This window comes from Dendrobates tinctorius, unplaced genomic scaffold (assembly GCF_039654945.1).
Source record: "Dendrobates tinctorius isolate UK_male_01 unplaced genomic scaffold, ASM3965494v1 ptg000016l, whole genome shotgun sequence".
NCBI classification, from domain to species: Eukaryota; Metazoa; Chordata; class Amphibia; order Anura; family Dendrobatidae; genus Dendrobates; species Dendrobates tinctorius.
Window position 1 is genome coordinate 32,672,361 of NW_027361684.1, and position 23,935 is coordinate 32,696,295.

General features: G+C 43.2%; 1 protein-coding gene across 3 annotated transcripts in view; it reads left to right on the top strand.

Annotated features, from left to right (window-relative positions):
- Positions 1-23,935, top strand: part of CUX1 (cut like homeobox 1) — a 441,317-nt gene that overhangs the window by 330,029 nt on the left and 87,353 nt on the right. For 2 of the 3 annotated variants that reach the window (XM_073565621.1, XM_073565622.1), the window contains one exon: positions 19,924-20,188. The exons of the other annotated variant lie outside the window; for it this stretch is intronic. In XM_073565621.1, the coding sequence (XP_073421722.1) occupies positions 19,924-20,188 (265 nt within the window). The remainder of the gene's footprint in view (positions 1-19,923; positions 20,189-23,935) is intronic. 3 annotated transcript variants of the gene reach the window in all.

Below are 23,935 nucleotides of genomic sequence, written 5' to 3' on the forward strand. Positions count from 1 at the left end.
ACACCTCTGATTTCAGCAGCCGGATTCAGAAGATGACGCCACGTGCCGGAGGAGCGAAGAGAAGGTGAGTATAATGGTTTATTTTTTCTATGCATTTAAGAACAGCGGCAGAATGAAGACACATACCCGAATGGGGAATGCATATAACAGGAAGGGGCCTGGGATAAGGGACATGTATACCAGCATGGGAGATATATATACCAGGATGGGGCCCAGGATAAGGGACATGCATACCAGCATGGGAGATATATATACCAGCATGAGGCCCATGATAAGGATCATGTATACCAGGAAGGGAGATATATACAGTTGTGCTAAAAAGTGTACATGCCCCAAAAGAATATTTGCTGTCTTGGCCTTTTTTCAGAGAATATGAATGATAACACCAAAATTTGTTCTCCACTCATGGTTATTGGTTGTGTGAAGCCATTTATTGTCAACTACTGTGTTTCCTCTTTTTAAATCATAATGACAACCCAAAACATCCAAATGACCCTGATCAAAATTTCACATACCCTGGTGAGTTTGGCCTGATAACATGCACAGAAGTTGACACAAATGGGTTTGAATGGCTACTAAAGGGAACATCGTCACCTGTGACCTGTTTGCTTGTAATCAGTGTGTGTGCATACAAGCTGAATGAGTTTCTGGGATCCACACAGACTCTTGCATCTTTCATCCAGCCACTGACGTTTCAGGATTGTGAGTCATGGGGAAAGCAAAAGAATTGTCAATGGATCTACGGGAAAAGGTAGTTGAACTGTATGAAACAGGAAAGGAATACAAAAAGATATCCAAGGAATTGATAATGCCAGTCAGCAGCGTTCAAACTGTGATTAATAAATGGAAAATCAGGGGCTCTGTAAAAACAAATCCACGGTCAGGTATACCAACAAAAATTTTGTCCACAACTGCAAGGAAAATTGTTCGGGATGCAAAGAAAAACCCACAAATAACATCAGCTGAAATACTGGACTCTCTGAAAACTAAGGGTGTGGCTTTTTCAAGATCCACAATAAGGAGGCACTTGAAGAAAAGTGGGCTGCATGGTCGAGTCGCCAGAAAAAAGACATTACTGCACAAATGTCACAAAGTATCTCCTCTACAATACGCAAAACAGCACAGAGACAAGCTCCAAAACTTCTGCAACAAGGTAATTTGGAGTGATGAGACCAAAATTGAACTTTTTGGCCACAACCATAAATGTTACATTTGGAGTTAGGTCAACAAGACCTATGATTAAAGGAACACCGTTCCTAATGTAAAGCACGGAGGTGGATCGCTGACGTTTTGGGGATGTGTGAGCTACAAAGGCACAGGAAACTTGGTCAAAGTTGAAGGAAAGATGAATGCAGCACGTTACCAGCAAATACTGGAGGTAAATATGCAATCAACAGCCCGGAAGCTGCGCATGGGACGTACTTGGACAAAACACAAGGCCAAGTCGACCTGTCATTGGCTACAACAGAACAAAGTGAAGGTTCTGGAGTGGCCATCTCAGTCTCCTGACCTCAATATCATTGAGCCACTCTTGGGAGATCTCAAACGCGCCATTCATGCTAGACAGCCCAGGAATTTACAGGTACTGGAGGCTTTTTGCCAAGAAGAGTGGGTAGCTTTACCATCTGAGAAAATAAAGAACCTCATCCACAACTACCACAAAAGACTTCAAGCTGTCATTGATGTTAGAGGGGGCAATACACGGTATTAAGAAATGGGGTATGTGAACTTATGATCAGGGTCATTTGGATGTTTAGGGTTGTCATATTCTCTGAAAAAGGGCCAAGAAAGCAAAAATTCTGCTGGGGTATGTAAACTATTGAGCACAACTGTGTACCAGGATGGGGCCCAGGATAAGGGTCATGCAACTGTATACCAGTGTAGGGGATATATATATTTCATGTGAATTATTATGAGAATAGATATCCTAACATATTGCTATACCTAGCAATGTATGCAGTGCCAAAAACCATACCACTTTCAATATGAGTTATTGAGTTTTCATCTTATGCTCCACTATTACCCAAAATGAGCACTTCTCTTTGCTGCCTGGGAACCTTTGCCAAGGAAACATTGAACACACTTAAATATCTCATTTACCATATATAAAGATGCATAGGACCCATCATTGCGATAACCTTTTCTAGAATGCTAGGTACAGGGCACAGATTTTGCAGCCAGAGTATATGATGTTCACTTTCTTATCTCTTACTGCTACTAGACGGATCATCATGGGACATCGTGAACATAAGACCTGCAATAGCATATTTATACAAACACTGAAAAATTACTTATCACGGTGCAAAACAGCTTGTGTTATGAATGATGATAAATACCAATTTTTCTTCTTGAATCTTTCTACATCTAATTTTCTTGCCCAGTTATAACCCACGTTGTACACAGTATCTATATGGGGGCTCACTTTTAATAGTAGCAACACAGTGTATGTTCATAGGCAAGAAAGTGAAAGAACTGGGAGCGCAGGTGGTCTTCTCTTCCATCCTCCCAGTGGATGGCCATGGAACAAGGAGGTGGAATAAGATTCTGCAGGTGAACAACTGGCTACGTCGATGGTGCCGTCAGCAACGATTTGGATTTCTGGATCACGGAGTGAACTACTTATACGATGGACTACTTGCTAGAGATGGGGTGCACCTTACGAAGACTGGTAAGCATGTATTTGGAAGTCGCCTTGCTACACTTGTAAGGAGAGCTTTAAACTAGAACAACATGGGAAGGGAAGCAAAAGACCAGAAAAAGCCATACACCTGACAAATGCTATTGAGAACTCTGCTATTAGAAGTGGAAAGGAAGAACAAAGACGAAAGAATCTAATTAATAAAAATATTGGAGAAAGAGAAACCAATCACAAACTAAAATGTTTCTATACTAATGCACAAAGCATGGGCAACAAACAAGGAGAATTGGAACTACTAACACAGGAAAAGAAATATGATGTCATTGGAATCACTGAAACTTGGTGGGACAATACACATGATTGGAATACAAGACTAGAAGGATACAACTTATTTGCAAGAAACAGACTTGATAAACGAGGAGGGGGTGTCGCATTGTATGTTAGAAACGCGTATATCTGCACAGAGATTGAAGCTTCAGAGACTGGGAGTTCTGTGGAAACTGTTTGGGTAAGAATACAAGGACAGAACAATGGAAAGGACACCATTGTAGGCATTTACTACAGGCCGCCTGTGCAAGCTGAAGCTATGGATGAACTCTTTATGCATCAAATGGCCAAGTTCTCCAAAAAATATGACATAGTTGTCATGGGAGATTTCAACTATCCAGACATTTGTTGGGAATCTCTCTCAGGCAAAACTAACAGGTCAAGGAAATTCTTATCCTCTCTTGCTGACAACTTTATCTTCCAAAAGGTAAGGGAGAAAACAAGGGGAACTGCTACCTTGGATCTAATCCTTATAAACAGGGAGGAAATGGTTGAGGAGGTAAAAGTGGCTGGGACCCTAGGAGGTAGCGACCATGCTATTTTAGAATTTTGGATAACTAGAGGCGGAAGACCTGTGAAGACTCAGACGTCAAGGTTAGATTTCAGAAAGGCAGATTTTAAGGGATTCAGAAAGAGAATTGGAGGAATCCAATGGCTGGATATCCTTAAAGACAAAAATGTCCAGGAAGGATGGGAAATCTTGAAAAATGAAATTCTCAAAGCACAGTTGTTAACAATTCCGAAAAGAGGGAAGAATAGGAAGCAGTTAAGGAAACCAGGATGGATGAACACAGAACTTAAGCACATGCTAAAAAGGAAGAAAAAAATGTTTATAAAATGGAAAGAGGGAGGCATATCTAAAGAAGAATATAATGCTGTCTGCAGAACCTGCAGGGCACAAATCAGATTATCTAAAGCTGAAAATGAATTGAGGCTTGCAAGAGATGTCAAAAGCAATAATAAAGGATTTTGGGGATATGTCAAAAGTAAAAGAAAAGTCAAAGATGCTATAGGATTTTTACAGGATGAAAATGATGAAATGGTAAGACAGGATGTTGAGAAGGCTGAACTTTTAAATTCCTATTTTGCATCTGTTTTCTCTCAGAAAGGAAATGTAACATCAACTGTTATTCACTGTCCTATTAAGGGAATAGAAGAATCCAGGATATCTATAAACAGAAATATAGTGAGGAAACACTTAGCTAGCCTAAATGAATTCAAGTCTCCAGGTCCAGATGAATTACACCCCAGAGTGCTGAAGGAGATAGCAGAAGAAATTTTTGAACCCCTCTCTATAATCTTTGAAAATTCTTGGAGAACAGGAGAAGTGCCAGAAGACTGGAGAAGAGCAAATGTTGTTCCTATCTTCAAAAAGGGGAAGAAGGTGGACCCAGGTAACTATAGGCCGGTGAGTCTGACTTCTATACCAGGAAAGATCTTTGAACAAATTATTAAACAACATGTATGTCAATACCTGGATAAGAATGAAGTGATTAAACAGAGTCAGCATGGGTTTGTAACTAATAAGTCATGTCAGACTAACTTAATTTCCTTCTATGACGGTATCACTGATTGGGTGGATCAAGGAAATGCTGTAGATATAGTATATCTTGACTTCAGCAAAGCATTTGACAAAGTCTCTCATACAATCCTTATTGAAAAAATGATTAAGTATGGAATGGACAAGGCAACTGTTAGGTGGATTCATAACTGGCTTAGTGATCGGACCCAAAGAGTGGTCGTAAATGGCTGCACATCCAGTTGGAAGAATGTCTCAAGTGGGGTACCACAGGGCTCTGTCCTGGGCCCTGTATTGTTCAACATCTTTATCAACGATTTAGATGAAGGAATTGAGGGTAAACTGATTAAATTTGCTGATGACACAAAGCTAGGAGGGATAGCTAATACTAGAGAAGAGAGAGAGAGGATTCAAAAAGATTTAAATAAACTGGAGAAGTGGGCAGCAACAAACAGAATGGTTTTTAACAGGGAGAAATGCAAAGTACTACATCTGGGCAATAAAAATGGAAAAAGCATATATAGAATGGGAGGAATAGGGCTAAGTGACACCACATGTGAAAAAGACTTGGGTATACTAATAGATCACAGACTGAATATGAGTCAACAGTGTGATGCAGCAGCAAAAAAGGCAAATGCAATTCTAGGATGTATTAACAGAAGCATACAGTCTAGATCACGTGAAGTCATTATTTCCCTCTACTCCTCTTTGGTCAGACCTCATCTGGAATATTGTGTCCAGTTTTGGGCACCACATTTTAAAAAAGACATCAACAAACTGGAGCAAGTTCAGAAAAGAGCGACCAGAATGGTGACCGGTCTGCAAACCCTGTCTTATGAGGAAAGGTTGCAGGATTTGGGAATGTTTAGTTTGCAAAAGAGAAGACTGAGAGGAGACTTAATAGCTGTCTACAAATATCTAAAGGGCTGTCACATTGTAGAAGGATCAACTTTATTCTCATTTGCACAAGGAAAGACTAGAAGCAATGGGATGAAACTGAATGGGAGGAGACACAGATTAGATATTAGAAAAAACTTTTTGACAGTTAGAGTGATCAATGAGTGGAACAGGCTGCCACGAGAAGTGGTGAGTTCTCCTTCAATGGAAGTCTTCAAACAGAGGCTGGACAGACATCTGACTGGGATGATTTAGCGAATCCTGCTTTGAGCAGGGGGTTGGACCAGATGGCCCAGGAGGTCCCTTCCAACTCTACGATTCTATGATTCTATGATTCTATGATTCATAGCCCCGGGTACTTTATTTAACTTATTTATGTCGATGGTATTAGTTCATTAAAGGGACATTCATAATTATTTTATTCAATCTTATACATATTTTCCTGTAACTGCTATGCATAACAACTGATACTAAATATAATGGTGTGCTCAGATTCTAAATTTGAAGGATTAAGACTTCCTACAAAATTGGCCATGGTTTAAATAATACATGTGTGATTCATTTCTCATACATGCCACAGTTTCCTTTTGTAAGGTTCTCATTTATTCCATTTTCTCACTTATTACTTTGCTTAATGCGCCATCTAGTGGTAGAGTGAGACATTACATGCTTCTGATGATCTTGCTTTACTTTTTGGAAATGACTGCTAACAAACTATTTTAGTAATTTCATACCAGATTGGTAACCTCCCATCTACATTACCATACTCTGCATACATACGTATGGTGGTATCAAAAGTATTTATTGTATATGGAATCCTGTCAAATGGACATTAAAATATATGTTACATTAGGTGACTGAGAATGTCCCACAAGCGATATTACACTGCTACAACCCCTCGCAAAAATTATGTAATCACCGGCCTTGTAGGATGTTCATTCAGTTGTTTAATTTTGTAGAAAAAAAGATCACAGACATGGCACAAAACTAAAGTCATTTCAAATGGCAACTTTCTGGCTTTAAGAAACTCTAAGGGTATGTGCACACGTTGCGGATTCCATTGCGGATTTTTCCGCGCTGATTTAGTGCAGATTTCCTGTGGATATTCTTCAGTTTTTGTGCGGATTTCCCCTGCGGTTTTACACCTGCGGATTCCTATAATGGAGCAAGTGTAAAAACGCTGTGGATCCGCACAAAGAATTGACATCCGTGCGGATTTATCCGCAGCATGTGCACAGCGTTTTTTGTTTACATAGGATAAAATGGTACTGTACACAGCAGCAGAGCCTGCTGCGGAGGATCCGCAGGGCCAAATCCACTGTGGATCCGCAGCAGAATCTGCAACGTGTGCACATACCCTAAAATAAATCAAGAACGAAAAAATGCGGTAGTCAGTAATGGTTACTTTTTTTACACCAAGCATAGGGGAAAAATTATGGAATCACTCAATTCTGAGGAAAAAAATTATGGAATCACCCTGTAAATTTTCATTTCCAAATCTAACACCTGCATCAAATTAGATCTGCTCGTTAGTCTGCATCTAAAAAGGAGTGATCACACCTTGGAGAGCTGTTGCACCAAGTGGACTGACATGAATCATGGCTCCAACACGAGAGATGTCAATTGAAACAAAGGGGAGGATTATCAAACTCTTAGGCTGAGTTCACACTTTGCATTTTTTTTCGCGTTTCCGCGGCGGTTTTAACCGCGCGATTTCGCCGCGAAAACGCAAAAAATAAGCATTCCATGCGTTCCTATGGGATTCCGCAATGCTGTGTTAATGCTGCGGTTTTTACCGCGGCGGAATCGCTTCACGGTAAAAACCGCAGCATGCTCATTAATTTTGCGGAATCGCGGCGATCCCGCACCCATAGGAATGCATTGTTCCGCTTACTTCTCGCATGTGGCTGTGCACACCATGCGAAAAGTAAGCATAACATTTGCGGATGGTACCCACGGTCCGGAGGAGAGGAGACTGTCCTCCGGGCTCTGGGTACCATATCTCTGTAAAAAATAGAGTTTAAAATAAAAAATATTGTTATTCTTACCTTCCGATGTCCCGCGCAGCCTTCTCGCCTCTCTCCACGCTCTCGTTCCCAGTAATCCTTTGCGAAAATGTCCGCGATGGCGTCCGTTCTCGCAGGATCGCGAAGTCTCGCGGTCATTCGCGCGACATCATCGCGAATTACCGCGAGACGTTTCGATCCCGCGAGAACGTACGTCATCGCTGGCATTTTCGCAAAGGATTACTGTGAACGGCTGCGCGGGACGTCGGAAGGTAAGAATAACAAATTTTTTTTTTTTTTTTTTTTTTTTTTTTTTTAACATTTTATCTGTTACTACTGATGCTGCATAGGCAGCCTCCATAGTAAAAAGTTGGTCACACTTGTCAAACACTGTTTGACGAGTGTGACCAACCTGTCAATCAGTTCTCCAAACGATGCTACAGATCGCTTGGAAAACGCTAGCATTTTGCAAGCTAATTAAGCTTGCAAAATGCTAGTTTTTCCGCGGGAATTTAAAATGCGATTTTCCCGTGGAATGGAATTCCGGAATTCTCGCGGTAATGTTGCAAAAGCTGTTCGTTGTTCACTGTCAGCTGTGTCTACAATCTGGACCAAATACAAACAACATTGGACGGTTGTTAAAGGCAAACATACTGGTAGACCAAGGAAGACATCAAAGCGTCAAGACCGGAAACTTAAAGCAATATGTCTCCTAAACAGTAAATGCACAACAAAACAAATAAGAAACGAATGGGAGGAAACTGGAGTCAATGTCTGTGACCGATCTGTAAGAAACCGCCTAAAGGAAATGGGATTTACATACATAAAAGCTAAATGAAAGCCATCATTAACACCTACACAGAAAAAAACAAGGTTACAATGGTCTAAGGAAAAGCAATCGTGGACTGTGGATGACTGGATGAAAGTCACATTCAGTGATGAATCGTGAATCTGCATTGGGCAAGGTGATGATGCTGGAACTTTTTTTTGGTGCCGTTCCAATGAGATTTATAAAGATGACTGCCTGTAGAGAACATGCAAATTTCCATAGTCATAGATGATGGCTGTCATTACATCTTCAATAAATGCACAAGTTTATGTTGATATTTTGGACACTTTTCTTATCCCATCAATTGAAAGGATGTTTGGGGATGATGAAATCATTTTTCAATATGATAATGCATCCTGCCATAGAGCAAAAACTGTACAAACATTCCTTGAAAAAAAGACACATGAGGTCAATGTCATGGCCTGCAAATAGTCCGGATCTCAATCCAATTGAAAATCTTTGGTGGAAGTTGAAGAAAATGGTCCATGACAAGGCTCCAACCTGCAAAACTGATCTGGCAACAGCAATCAGAGAAAGTTGGAGCCAGATTGATGAAGAGTGCTGTTAGACACTCATTAAGTCCATGCCTCAGAGACTGCAAGCTGTTATAAAAGCCAGACGTGGTGCAACAGAATACTAATGATGTGTTGGTGTGTTAAGTTTGTTTCTTTGTTTTTCATGATTCCATAATTTTTTTCCCTCAGAATTGAGTGATTCCATAATTTTTCCCCTATGCTTGGTTTTTAAAAGTAACCATTACTGACTACCACATTTTTTGTTCTTGATTTCTTTTAGTGTTTCTTAAAGCCAGAAAGTGGCCATTTGAATTGACTTTAGTTCTGTGCCATGTCTGTGATCTGCTTTTTCTCTACAAAATTAAACAACTGAATGAACATCCTCCAAGGCCGGTGGTTCCATAATTTTTGCCAGGGGTTGTAGTTAAAATGGCAAAATACAATGAGCACATCCTTCAATTACTCATTATTAGTTTCTGTTAATATTCTTAAATAGAAGTAGTTTTATGGCTGTATAGGCCCTTTTTTAGTAGAATTATGATGTGCCCCACATGAGAAATATGTAAAGTGGAAATCATATGCAAATCAGACTGGAAGTGCAGTGGGGGCGTGTCAGTGCACTGGGACTGCTTATACCAAGTGTACCCCGGTGCACTTGCAGCCAAATTTGCATATGGCTGCCACACTAGATTTCTCATGACTGGCACATAGGGTAGCTACAAAAAAAAAAGATATATAGCCATACCACTATGGTAATACGTAGAAATGTGCTGACAGATGTCCTTTAAAGTTCTAATTAAATTGATAATAAAATATGAGACTAGACATCTTATTCAGGGAGCTGGAAATATTGCCATCTTTGTGTGTATGTCTTTCTTGCGACATTTTGGTTCTCGGTTACGGTCTTTTAAACACTATTCATTAAAATGGCCTGGCTGCTCTCCGAACAATTTTTAGTATCTTCGCTTAGAACGCTGAATTGTGTCTTTACTTCATTTCTCCTGGAAAACAATTAACAACTAGGTATTATCATTTATTTTATTCCTTTTACACACACTTGCCCCCTTGAGGAAGCTGTTATACCTGTGAGGTTTCTCCCTACAAAAGTATGCATCAGGAGACTTTACCCTCTGATTGCTATCTGCCAATAGATGCTAATTTTCTCATTCAATCTGCACCATGCACCTAATTACAAATATGTGACTTTTTTTTTTTTTTTTTAACATACGAATACCTGTATATTCCTGTTCTTGTGGGTTTTCATGATGTGACTGATATTCCTTACTTTGGTGTTGGTGCAACATGGATATACAAGGCATATATATATCAATATCTATTATATAAAGCTCAAGTGTGTGTATGTCCGGGATAGGCATCCGCACCGTCGCAGCTGCAGCCACAAAATTGGGCACAGTCACACGTCTGGACACCGAGAGTGTCCTAAGCTATGTTGTGAGGCGAAATTTTAACCCCGCGCGTTCCAATTCACCAATTAATTTTGCCCCTATCTACATACTGGGGAAAAAGTGTGTGCGTATCAAGCCCCGCCCCTCATAATGATGTCACAATGTTTGACTATGGGATGGAGGATGTGTGATGGGTATAAGGGCAAGGGACTATGGGATGGAGGATGTGTGATGGGTATATGGGCACTGGACTATGGGATGGAGGATATGTATGATGGGTATATGGGCACGGGACTATGGGATGGAGGATATGTATGATGGGTATATGGGCATTGGACTATGAGATGAAGGATGTGATGGGTATATGGGCATGGGACTATGGGATGGCGAATATGTATGATGGGTATATGGGCATGGGACTATGGGATGGAGAATATGTATGATGGGTATATGGGCATGGGACTATGGGATGGAGGATGTGTGATGGGTATATGGGCACTCGACTATGGGATGGAGGATATGTATGATGGGCATATGGGCACGGGACTATGGGTTGGAGGATAATTATAATTTGCTATAACTAACCACAGTTAGTTACTATGCCCGGGCAGCGCCGGGCTCTTCAGCTAGTATATATACACTCACTGGCCACTTTATTAGGTACACCATGCTAGTAACGAGTTGGACCCCCTTTTGCCTTCAGAACTGCCTCAATTCTTCGTGGCAGAGATTCAACAAGGTGCTGGAAGCATTCCTCAGAGATTTTGGACCATATTGACATGATGGCATCACACAGTTGGCGCAGATTTGTCGGCTGCACATCCCTGATGCGAATCTCCCGTTCCACCACATCCCAAAGATGCTCTATTGGATTGAGATCTGGTGACTGAGGAGGCCATTTGAGTACAGTAAACTCATTGTCATGTTCAAGAAACCAATCTGAGATGATTCGAGCTTTATGACATGGCGCATTATCCTGCTGAAAGTAGCCATCAGATGTTGGGTACATTGTGGTCATAAAGGGATGGACATGGTCAGCAACAATACTCAGGTAGGCTGTGGCGTTGCAACGATGCTCAATTGGTACCAAGGGGCCCAAAGAGTGCCAAGAAAAAATTCCCCACACCATGACACCACCACCACCAGCCTGAACCGTTGATACAAGGCAGGATGGATCCATGCTTTCATGTTGTTTACGCCAAATTCTGACCCTACCATCCGAATGTCGCAGCAGAAATCGAGACTCATCAGACCAGGCAACGTTTTTCCAATCTTCTACTGTCCAATTTCGATGAGCTTGTGCAAATTGTAGCCTCAGTTTCCTGTTCTTAGCTGAGAGGAGTGGTACCCGGTGTGGTCTTCTGCTGCTGTAGCCCATCTGCCTCAAAGTTCGACGCACTGTGCGTTCAGAGATGCTCTTCTGCCTACCTTGGTTGTAACGGGTGGCAATTTGAGTCACTGTTGCCTTTCTATCAGCTCGAACCAGTCTGCCCATTCTCCTCTGACCTCTGGCATCAACATGGCATTTCCGGCCACAGAACTGCCGCTCACTGGATTTTTTTTCTTTTTCGGACCATTCTCTGTAAACCCTAGAGATGGTTGTGCGTGAAAATCCCAGTAGATCAGCAGTTTCTGAAATACTCAGACCAGCCCTTCTGGCACCAACAATCATGCCACGTTCAAAGGCACTCAAATCACCTTTCTTCCCCATACTGATGCTCGGTTTGAACTGCAGGAGATTGTCTTGACCATGTCTACATGCCTAAATGCACTGAGTTGCCGCCATGTGATTGGCTGATTAGAAATTAAGTCTTAACACACAGTTGGACAGGTGTACCTAATAAAGTGGCCAGTGAGTGTATATGTGTGTGTATATGTGTGTGTATATATATATATATATATATATATATATATATATGGCTATATATATATATATATATATATATATATATGGCCATATATGTGTGTGTGTGTATGTATATATATATATATATGTGTGTGTGTGTGTATATATACACCCCATCCATCATTCCTTCAGTCCCCACCCATTATCCCCACAGTCCCTACTCCCTATTCCCTACTGTACACATGCTTTGACAAAACTAGTGTTTATTAGGTCCTGCAAATAAAGCTTTGAATTGAATGTATGTGTACATATATACATGTGCGTGTATATAGTATATAATATGTGTGTATATACAGGGGTTGGACAAAATAATGGAAATGCCTAACGTTTTGGCATCATAATCTTCGAACATGTTATAAATATGCAAACCGTGACTTATGGTAATGTTTTGTAGTTGATTATTTGTGTTATGTGATATGTGTATGTAAATTAACTGTTTGTTTTGCAGAATTGTAAGAACATTGATGAGAACCTGATACCAATGGCAGACCTCTCGGATTTTCAAAGAGGCCAAATTGTTGGTGCTCGTATGGCAGGCGCTAGTGTAACAGAAAGTGCCCGAATGCTTAGCGTGTCAAGAGGTACTGTCTCCAAAGTAATGACGGCGTTTGAAAGAGAAGGAAAAACGTCCGCAGCAAAGCACAGGTCCGGCCGAAAGTCGAAGTTGACTGAGAGAGACCGTCGGACTCTAAAGCGAATTGTGAGAGAGGATCGCAAGACCACGGCTCCGAAAATCACTGCTGAGAAGACCACGGCTCCAAAAATCACTGCTGAGCTCAATGAACACCTACAGAACCCAGTTTCCACGAAAAATGTTCGTCGGGAGCTGCACAAATTTGGATTCCACGGAAGAGCTGCAATTAGAAAACCACTGCTCTCAATGACAAATGTTTCCAAGCGTTTAGAGTGGTGTAGAAACCTCCAGAATTGGTCCCTCGAGCAGTGGAAACATGTAATATTCTCAGGCGAATAATCGTTTACCCTATTTTCGACCTCCGGCCGAGTGTACGTTTGGAGACAGCCGAAAGAAGCATTCCATCCAGACTGCCTTCTCCAAACCGTAAAACATGGCGGAGGTTCTGTGATGATCTGGGGTGCTATTTCGTGGAGATCCGCCGGGCCAATGATATCCCTTCATGGAAGAATTAACAGCCGAGATTATTTAGGGCGGCCAAGTGCATCCTTTGGTTCAAGCACTGTTCCCGCGTGGGAACGCCATCTTTCAGGATGATAATGCACCAATTCATACAGCTAGAATCGTTAAAGCATGGCACGAGGAACATTGTAATGAAGTTCAGCATCTCATCTGGCCCCCACAATGCCCAGACCTCAACATTATTGAGCATTTATGGTCGATTTTAGAGATTCAAGTTAGACGTCGATTTCCGCAGCCATCGTCGCTCAAAGAACTGGAGTGTGTTTTAATTGAAGAATGGGCTACAATTCCTTTGGAAACAATTCACACCTTGTATGAATCCATACCTCAGAGAATTGAGGCTGTAATCGACGCAAAAGGTGGACCTACACCATATTAAACTAACTTTCAGGTCACCACCTGACAGCACACTGGAGGACGTCCTTCTTAACCGCTGTGGGACAGGAAACCACGAGAGCTTAAAAGGACCCTCCCCATACCACCCTTCAGTGTTTTTCCTGTCCCACTGCGGATAGGAACGACGAGAGAAGATCCGACCGTTCCACGCAGATGGTTAGGATCGTGGGCGCCAGCCTTTTCCCTTCCTACCTCAAGAATTCTGGTGCTGACACCCGGCAGAGGGTCCCTCAGCTCATCCAGTGTAGCGCTGCTCCTGGAGATGAGGTCGCTTCCTCCTGCCCGGGGCTCTCGACCCCATACGCCACCGCCGCCGATGTCCCTGAAGCCCGGGCCGCCTCTGTGGAGTTCCGCTGGCCCCACAAGCGGACCCCGGCAGTGGATCACCGAAAACCCCCCCCCATGGACGCGAACGGGACCGGAGTGGGGTACATTCCTACAGGGAACGCGGCCGCGTCACTTATGGCCGCGTCGTCAGGGCCAAGGCGCGTCACTTCCGGGCCGCGTCGTCAGGGCCGGGACACGTCACTTCCGGCCGCATCAGCCCGGGCGCGTTACTTCCGTGTCGCGCGCGGCTTCCAGGTTGCGACCGCCCGGCGTCAGGCCGCAGCCCGTATAGGACCACCGAGAAGGGGGCAGGCGTCTTCTCCTGTGGAGCAGATCGACAGCGCAGCAGCAACAGGTGTGGTCACAGCCACAACAGTCCTCCCTATCCAAGGATGGAGGACCAAGCAAAGATGGAGACGGGACCGGAGAGCCAGGGTCACGTGAGTAACCTCAGAAGAGGTCACTACAGGGCCCCAGTAAGGCAGACCCCCACAGAACGCGTATTTTATATGTCTCCAGGGGGGACCTCCGCCTCAGAAAGAAAGGAGCCCAGGAGGAAGGATAAGAAGTGTCCGGTTTGCTCTAAGAAGCTAAAGGACACGTGGAAAAAAGCCCTCTGTGATGCCTGTACAAAGCGCATAGTGGGGGGAAGACACTCATGTCTAACATGAGGGCGATGTCAGGCTTGGCCGTTCCCCAGACCCCGCAGGTGAACCCCCAGGCATCCAGAAAGAGGCATAGGGAGTCGGACACCTCTTCTGAGGACATCCGGTCCGAATCAGACGTAGAAGAGGAAGAAATCAGAGAGCACCTAGAAAGGGGAAGGAAATACCTTTTTTTGTCCGGGGATACGAACGAACTTTTGGGGGCAGTGCGGCAGACTATGCAGATCGAGGAACCCCCGGCTACTCTCTCAATACAGGATGAAATGTTTGGGGGGTTGCGCTCCCAGACTTCGATGGTCTTCCCAGTAAACACCCATATACGGGCGATGATACTGGACGAGTGGGAGGAAGCAGAGAAGAGACTGACTATCCCTAGAGACTTCAGACTTCGCCTGCCGTTTGACCCAGAGGAGGTCAAGGTCTGGGAAGAGATCCCCAAAGTAGATATCCCAGTAGTGAAAGTGTCAAAAAAGGGCGATTCCGTTCGAGGACTCCTCACACTTAAAGGAGCCCTTGGATCGGAAGGCAGACGGGCTCTTAAAGAGGGCCTGGGAGAGTTAATAAAAACGAATATAGCTGCGACATCAGTAGCACGCTCCATGCATCTGTGGATAGATGATTTGGAGGAGCACCTGTTGGATAGAACCCCGAGGGAAACCATCCTGAAATCCCTCCCCTTGTTAAAGTTAGCTACAGTGTTTTTGGCTGACGCCTCGGCAGAGTCCGTTAGGTTCACGGCCAGAAGTCAGTCTCTGTCCAACGCAGCCAGAAGAGCTATCTGGTTTGAAAGTTGGTCGGGTGACATGCACTCAAAGAATAAGCTGTGCTCAATTCCCTTCTCGGGGGAAGAGTCTTCGGGCCCGTGCTTGATGATATTTTAGAGAAGACGTCAGACGAAAAAAAGGGTTTCCCCGAAGAGATGCGTAGAAAGTATCAGCCCTTTCGTAGACCCCGTTACAACCAGAGAATGGACTACAGAGGGAAGGGGAAATCGGATCGATGGAGCTACCCCAAAGGAGGTGAGGGCAGAAGTAGGAATAGGGATACCATCTTCTCCGGCCCAGAGTCCAACTCCCGAAGAAAATGATGCCACCAGAGTAGGGGGTTGGTTGCTCAAGTTCGGGAGAGAATGGCAGGAGGTTACCACCAGCCCCTGGGTACTACAGGTCATTTTGCAGGGGTACAGGATAGAATTCAATTCCCTCCCCCCGAACAGATTCTTAGTGACCAGCTCTCGACTCAGTTCGGCTACCCCCATGTGGTTGGACATGCAGGATCTCCTGGAGAATAGAGGCTATTGTTCCGGTACCCGCCAAGAAGAGGGGAGAGGACACTACTCGAACCTCTTCTCGATAAAAAAAAAACATCGGGGGAGACCAGAACAATAATAAATCTCTAGCCCCTAAACAAGTGGGTAACATACAAACGCTTCAAGATGTAATCAATAAGATCCACGATTCCTCTTCTGGGAAAAGCAGTGGAAATGTGCACGCTAGATCTAAAAAGCGCGTATTACCACGTTCCCATCTACCCAGACCATCAAAAGTATCTCAGGTTTGCGGTCGAAAAAGAGGGCAGGATACACCACTACCAGTTTTGCTGCCTCCCCTTCGGCCTAGCATCAGCCCCAAGAGTCTTCACAAAATTAATGGTAGAGGTAGTGGCCTACCTAAGAGCTCGAAACGTCACGGTGGTCCCTTACTTAGATGACTTCTTAATCGTAGCCGATTCGGTAGCCCAGCTCAGGGTCGACTGTCAGTCTTCAATCTCCACACTGCAGAGGCTGGGTTGGATCATAAATTGGTCAAAGTCAGATCTCATACCCAAGCCCAGAATAAAATTTTTGGGGGTCATGCTAGACTCAGAAAGAAGAATGTCCTATCTACCAGAGGAAAAGCAGGCCAGCATGCCAAAGAAGATTCGTCAGTTTTCAAACAACCGGGTATCAATCAGAGACGTAATGAGAATCCTGGGGCTGATGACCTCGTGCATTTCCTGCATCAGGTGGAGTCAATTCCACTCCCACGACTTACAACGGTCAGTCCTAGCGTTCTGGGACAGGAAGCAGAACTCACTAGACAAGAAAATACAATTAACTCCCCGAGTCAGAAAGTCGCTGCTATGGTGGACTTCTCTGAGAAACTTAAAAACCGATGTCTCGTGGATCCAGTCTCCGGAAATCGTAGTGACAACGGACGCGAGTCTACAAGGCTGGGGCGGACACGTCAAAGGAAGACACCACCAGGGACGATGTAGTCCGGAGGACAGCAACAGGTCCTCCAACTTCAGAGAACTACATGCGGTCTGGAAGGTACTTCTCGCCGCCCGGTCTTTGGTAAAGAACAAGCACGTCAAAATACTGTCAGACAATACCACGACAGTAGCCTTTCTCCGTCACCAGGGCGGACCAAGACATCCAGCGCTGCAACTCCTAGCAGACCCAGGTCTTCAGATGGGTGGAAAAAGAGGTCCTCTCAATCTCAGCAGTACATCTGGAGGGCACCAGGAACCAGGTCACGGACTTCCTCAGCAGAAGAAGAATAACCGCAACCGAATGGGAACTCAACGACGAAGTGTTCAACAGCCTATGCGACCGTGGGGGACAGCTAGAGATAGACCTATTCGCGGACAAACAACACAAAAGTCCAAGCCTTCTACTCTCTGAACCCTCTGGGAAGCCCGACAGGGATAGATGCTCTATCACAGTCCTGGAGCAGAGGCCTGTTATATGCCTTCCCGCCTCGCTCTCATTTCACGAGTTCTCAGGAAAATTTACGAGGACAGAGCCAGAGTCATATTAGTGGTGCCCTACTGGACAAGAAGGAGTTGGTTTCCCCTACTCAGGAAGATATCGCAGGAGGAACCCATTCTCCTGCCAAGAAGACAGGACCTCCTGCACCTGGGTCCGGTCTTCCACCAAAGGCCAGAAGCGCTCCAGTTATCAGCCTGGATCTTGAGCGGCAGGTCCTAAGAGCAAGGGGGCTATCGGATGAAGTTATATCTACCCTACAAGTGAGTAGAAAACCCGTGACCGCAGCGATATATAATCAAATCTGGAAAAAATTCTGCAGCTTTTGTGGAGAGGCGACAGTCGAGACTGACCAACCTGACATCCCAATGATACTTGACTTCTTGCAGGCAGGGTTCAAGAAGGGCCTTAGACCCAGCACTCTGAGAGTGCAGATTGCGGCCTTAAGCGTGTTCTATGACACAACCCTATCATCACACCCTTGGATAGCCCGGTTCTCGAGGGCTGTGCAGAGGCTTAAGCCCTTAATAAGAAAGACCGTCCCTCCTTGGGACCTTATCCTAGTCCTCAATGCGCTATGTAAGCAGCCATACCAGCTAGGGGTAGAAATAGATATCGGTAACCTCTCACTGAAAACGGCTTTCCTAGTGGCAGTTGCGTCAGCCAAAAGACTAGGGGAACATCAGGCCCTATCGGTCCAAGATCCCTACTTACAAGTATTCGACGACCGGTTAGTCCTAAGACTCGGCCCGGCCTTTATCCACAAGGTTATCTCAGACTCAAACATGAATCAGGAGGTAGTGCTCCCTTCATTTTGTCAGTTCCCCAAAAATAGCAAGGAGAAAGCTTACCATAACCTGGATGTCAGGGAAACAGTACTTAGGTACCTGGACGCAACCAGGCCTTGGAGGCAGGATAATAATCTCTTTGTCCAGTACAGAGGCCCTAATAAAGGGAAGAAGGCGTCGAAATCCACAATAGCAAGGTGGATTAGATCCATTGTTAGCACAACTTATAGAGCACAGGGTCAGAGCCCCCTGGGGAGCCTTAGAGACCACTCAACTAGAGCCATGGCCGCATCATGGGCAGAGAGGGGGGGAGCCTCGGCAGAACAGATCTGCAGAGGAGCATCTTGGGCCAGTCTCAGTACTTTCTCTAAGCACTATAAACTAGACGTGGCCTCCACACAATTAGCATTTGGGAGAAAAGTACTCCACGCAGTAGTCCCACCCTAGGACCAATATCCTTTGGTACTACTTACTACTCCAGTGTGCTGTCAGGTGGTGACCTGGAAAACGGTAATTAGACCTACCGGTAATTGTGTTTCCATGAATCCATCCTGACAGCACTAGTAGTTCCCTCTCTATGAAACACTTTCCATACAACTGTGATGTAACATATGTATGAGGAATGTTGGTTTAAATAAAAGTCTATGCTTTTGCATCCTTCCAGATGTGTTACTTTGTGAAATCACTGAAGGGTGGTAAGGGGAGGGTCCTTTTAAGCTCTCGTGGTTTCCTGTCCCACAGCGGATAAGAAGGACGTCCTCCAGTGTGCTGTCAGGATGGATTCCTGGAAACACAATTACCGGTAGGTCTAATTACCGATTTTGTTGATGTTTCCAGGTGTTTCCATTATTTTGCCCAACCCCTGTATATATATATATATATATATATATATATATATATATATATATATATATATATATATATATATATATATATATATATATATATATATATGTATGTACTTTGTGTGTGTGTGTGCATGTATGTATGTGTGTATATATAATATATCTAATTTTTTTTTTTTTTTTTTCAAGGCATAGGTACTACCTTCCAAAAAATACAATAAAAAAGATATATATATGTGTGTGTGTGTGTGTGTGTGTGTGTGTATATATATATATATATATATATATATATATATATATATATATATATAATTTATTTTTTTTTTTTTCAAGGCATAGGTACTACCTTCCAAAAAATACTAAAAGATTTTATATATCTTTTAGTATTTTTCGGAAGGTAGTACCTGTGCCTTGAAAAAAAAAAATTATATATATATATATATATATATATATATATATATATATATATATACATACATACATACATACATACATACATACATACATACATACATACACACACACACACACACACACACACACACACACACACACACACACACACACATAATTTTTTTTTTTTTTTCTTCAAGGCATAGGTACTACCTTCCAAAAAATACAATAAAAAAGATATATATGTGTGTGTGTGTATGTATGTGTATATATATATATATATATATATATATATATATATATATACTGTGTATATATATATATATATACTGTATATATAGAATCTTTTAGTATTTTTTGGAAGGTAGTACCTGTGCCTTGAATATCCAGATTGTGTAAGGCAGCTATATACATACATACATACATACATATATTTGTTTTTTATTTTTGTAGTATTTTATGGAAGGTAGTACCTATTGTGTTATTATATACAGTATTGGTAATGGCAGTGTTGACCAGTTTTTAGCCTGCTCATAACCCATGAAATGTTGTTTCTTCCAGCTTACATGAAGAGAAGGCACAGCTCTGTGAGTGACAGCCAGCCCTGTGAGCCACCTCCTACAGGCATAGATTACAGCCAGGGCTCCAGCCCGCAGCCACAGCATCAGCTGAAGAAGCCGCGCGTAGTGTTGGCTCCTGAGGAGAAAGAGGCTTTGAAACGGGCTTACCAGCAAAAGCCATATCCTTCCCCAAAAACCATTGAAGAGCTTGCAACACAACTGAACCTGAAAACCAGCACGGTTATTAACTGGTTTCATAATTACAGGTAACCGCCAGTGTCTTTATTGGTATTTCACATCTCGCCACTATCATATGAATGCAACACGTGAAATATCTTCAAAATAATGAAAGTATGTGTCAGTGTCAATAGTTTTACAGAAATTGGGGCTCCTGGGCAACAAGCAATGTGGGACCTCAATCTCCACCATGTAGTGCCAAAATAATACCGTCATATACAGCACATATATTATCACCATAAATGACGGTTGTTCCACGGGGTTCCCATCCTCAGGAGCCTTCTATGAAAAAGGCGACTTCTGGTTATTGTCCAATTTGCTGCCCCGCAGAACCAGCTCTGTGTTTCGGCTTAAAAATGGCTATATTAGACTCTTCACTGACAATTCAAATAGCGCTATCATCTGTTAGACTAACAGAAATTCCAGCAATTACAAGAGAGAGCCCAAATTATTGTGTATTATATCATAAAACACAACTTCTGTAATACATTTTTGATATTAAATAAATGAACAGGTAGTCATGAAAAACATACTCATGGCTCCTCCTTAGGTTAGGCGTCTGACTCCTCTGCCCCACATTGATTGGGAGCACTAGGTTCACATGCCCCCAATTGCTGCAGAGAGCGTCAAAGACTCCTGTACAAGCGGTCCATACACATGGACAGCAGAAACACCATCCATCTAATCCACTTTGGTATAGTTCACAGCAGCAACAGCATTTATGAAATATGGAACCCCCATCATCCTGCTTGGTAGTGGGCTCACCGCTAGGATTTTACAATAAATCTTTATGTACCTTCTGTTTAGGCTGCTACTTTTATACAAACTTTCATTGTACCATGCAAAGTAAACAAGCGCCATCTTATTTCCTTTTATTATACATTTGAAAATGGCCTCTTCAGAGAGCATGAGGTCAAGAACTCTATCACCACCTATTGGAAATGGCATTCACAAAAGTCAGTATCAGCCCTTTTAAGGTCCTTGCCACATGACTTAGGGGGAAAAGAAGCCAAACAAAAACTTAATTTGCAGACAGTTGTTTCGGGGTGTTAACCCCTCATCTGTGCAAAGCAAGAAGACTGGTTCGCCTGGGTGAGAGACCTTTGACAGGGGGTTTAAGGGTTATGGTATATTGATGGATTCACATCCAGCGTAAAAGTGGCCTTTTCTGTTGTTAATCTCATTAGGGAGCTCGGTGCTCTTCCTTAAAGTGGTTTTCCCATGAGCAATAGTCTGTTTTAATCACTACATCTTGGAATAATAATAATTTCCACCATTGGATGTGTTTAAATAAAATGTTCCTGTACTGAGATAATCTTGTATATGTGCCCCTACTGTGTACTGTGTAATGGCTGTGTCTTACCGTGTAGGATTATGGTCTCATCACACTACATCTCCTGGGTATGGAAGGAGGCAAAAGAGAGTATAAAAACATTACAAAGACACAGCTGATAACTTTTTGTGAGGTAAAACATTTCACTGCCTATTTTTAAGCAATGTTTTACCTCAAAGAAAGAATCATCTGTGATTAGAGATGGATGAACCCGAATAGTAAAGTTCGGGGTCTGTACTGAACACTTACTGTTCGGGCACGCACTTCACCTGGAAGTCTGTGTTACGGTTCGGGTTCGGCACCCCGAACACCGGGTGTTTCTTGCGCTGTCATGTGTATGACACCGTGTCAAACACTGCCTCTGATCTGCGGTAAAATTACTGCCAGTCAGAGAACTGCGTTTCCCACACTGTCAAATGACAGCGTGAGCACACAGCTGTGAACAGAGGTAAAAGGTTTACCTTCGGTCACTGGCGTTGGCTGCTGGAAGTACCACTCCCATCAGCCTACGCCTGCTGCCGCTAATAACAGCGAGAGTAGGCGCCGGCTGATGGGAGTATTCATCAGCCGGCACCTGTTCTCTAAATAGATACATTTAAGAAAAAAAAAACTGACAGCTGCGGGCTGCAACCCTCAACTGTCAGTGTTAGCAAAGTTGGTTATCAAGACTAGGAGGGTCTCCACACCGTTTATTTAAAATTATTACCAACCAGCCAAGCTAAAGCAAACAGCTGGTGGCTGATATTCTCAGGCTGGTAATGGGCCATGGTTATTGCCCCCCCCAGCCTAAAAATAGCAGCCGCCCTTTGTATTGTCCGGTAACATCAAGCCCATGGTTTAGTAATGGAGAGACGTCTTTAAGGCGCTTATCCGTTACTAATCCTATAGTTTTATTTTAAATAAACACACAGCCAGAATAAAGTCTTTTATTTGAATTAAAAAAAACACACTTTTTTTATTTAAAAATAACAAACTTGGTTATGCTGACCTAACGCCCATTCCACTGGAGCCATGGTCTCCTGTAAAAGAGCAAAAATAAAAAACGATATCCCTCACCTGCCCATCGTTCTGCTCCATGCTGTAATGAATGTCTGGGATAAACAGTTTTCAACCTGAACAGTGCCAAAATGTGACCATCGAGGCTAAAAACCACTGGGGAATGAGCTGCAGCAAGCTCAACCTCACTGATTAGCGATGATGTCATCAGGGTTACCACAGGTCACTGAGGCTGCATTCCTAGCCAGGCTCCTGAACTACGGTGACCTTGGTAAGATCACTGTTAGCACAGTGAAAAAAATTCTCATGATGCAGCGCTGACTTTAGAGAGTTCACTTGGAGAAATGAAAAGTTTCTTCCGGTGAACTGTTTATCCCCAGACATGGATTACAGTGTGTGACAGAACAATGGACAGCTGAGGGATATGGTGTTTTTTATTTTTGTTTTTTTTACAGAAGACGTTCGCTTCCGTGGAATTGGTGAGTATAACTGTGTTTGTTATTTTGAAATAAAAAAGTGGGTTTTTTTATTTACAATGTGTTGTATATACTCGTGTATAAGCCGACACGTGTATAAGCCGACCCCCCTAATTTTGCCACAAAAACTGGGAAAACTTATTGACTCGTGTATAAGCCTAGGGTGGAATCCATAGACTATGCCCCCATATGCTGCTCCATAGTTTATGCCCCCATATGCTGCTCCATAGTTTATGCCCCCATATGCTGCTCCATAGACTATGCCCCCTATGCTGCCCCATAGACTATGCCCCCATATGCTGCTCCATAGACTATGCCCCCATATGCTGCCCCATAGATTATGCCCCTATATGCTTCTTCATAGTTTATGCCCCCATATGCTGCTCCATAGAATATGCCCCCATACGCTACTCTATAGATTATGCCCCCATATGCTTCTCCATAGTTTATGCCCCCATATGCTGCTCCATAGACTATGCCCCCATATGCTGCTCCATAGACTATTTCCCCATATGCTGCTCCATAGACTATGCCCCCATATGCTGCTCCGTAGAATATGCCCCCATGTGCTGCAAAAAAAAAAATGCCATACTCACCTCTTTAATGATCGCTGATATGCCTTTTAATTATGGCAGTTTAGGGTACTCTGATATGATCTAACTTCATATCAAAGAAAAGAGAAATGGTGTCACCTGAGCCCCCACGATAAATCCGCCATCCCCTGTACTTTCTGCTCCGTGCCTCGTCCCTCCACGTCATCTTCCTGGAAAAAATTACAAGGGCATGCACAGTGTACCCGCTGAGATCTACCGCCAATACCTGGCAACAATAGGGAAATTTTCTTATTGGTTCTTTTTGATCACTGTGATAGACCCTATCACAGTGATCAAAAGAAAAAAAAATTGTAAATCAAATTCTCCTTTTTAATCCCCTTAGATAAAAATTATAAAATAATTTTTTAACATTTTTTT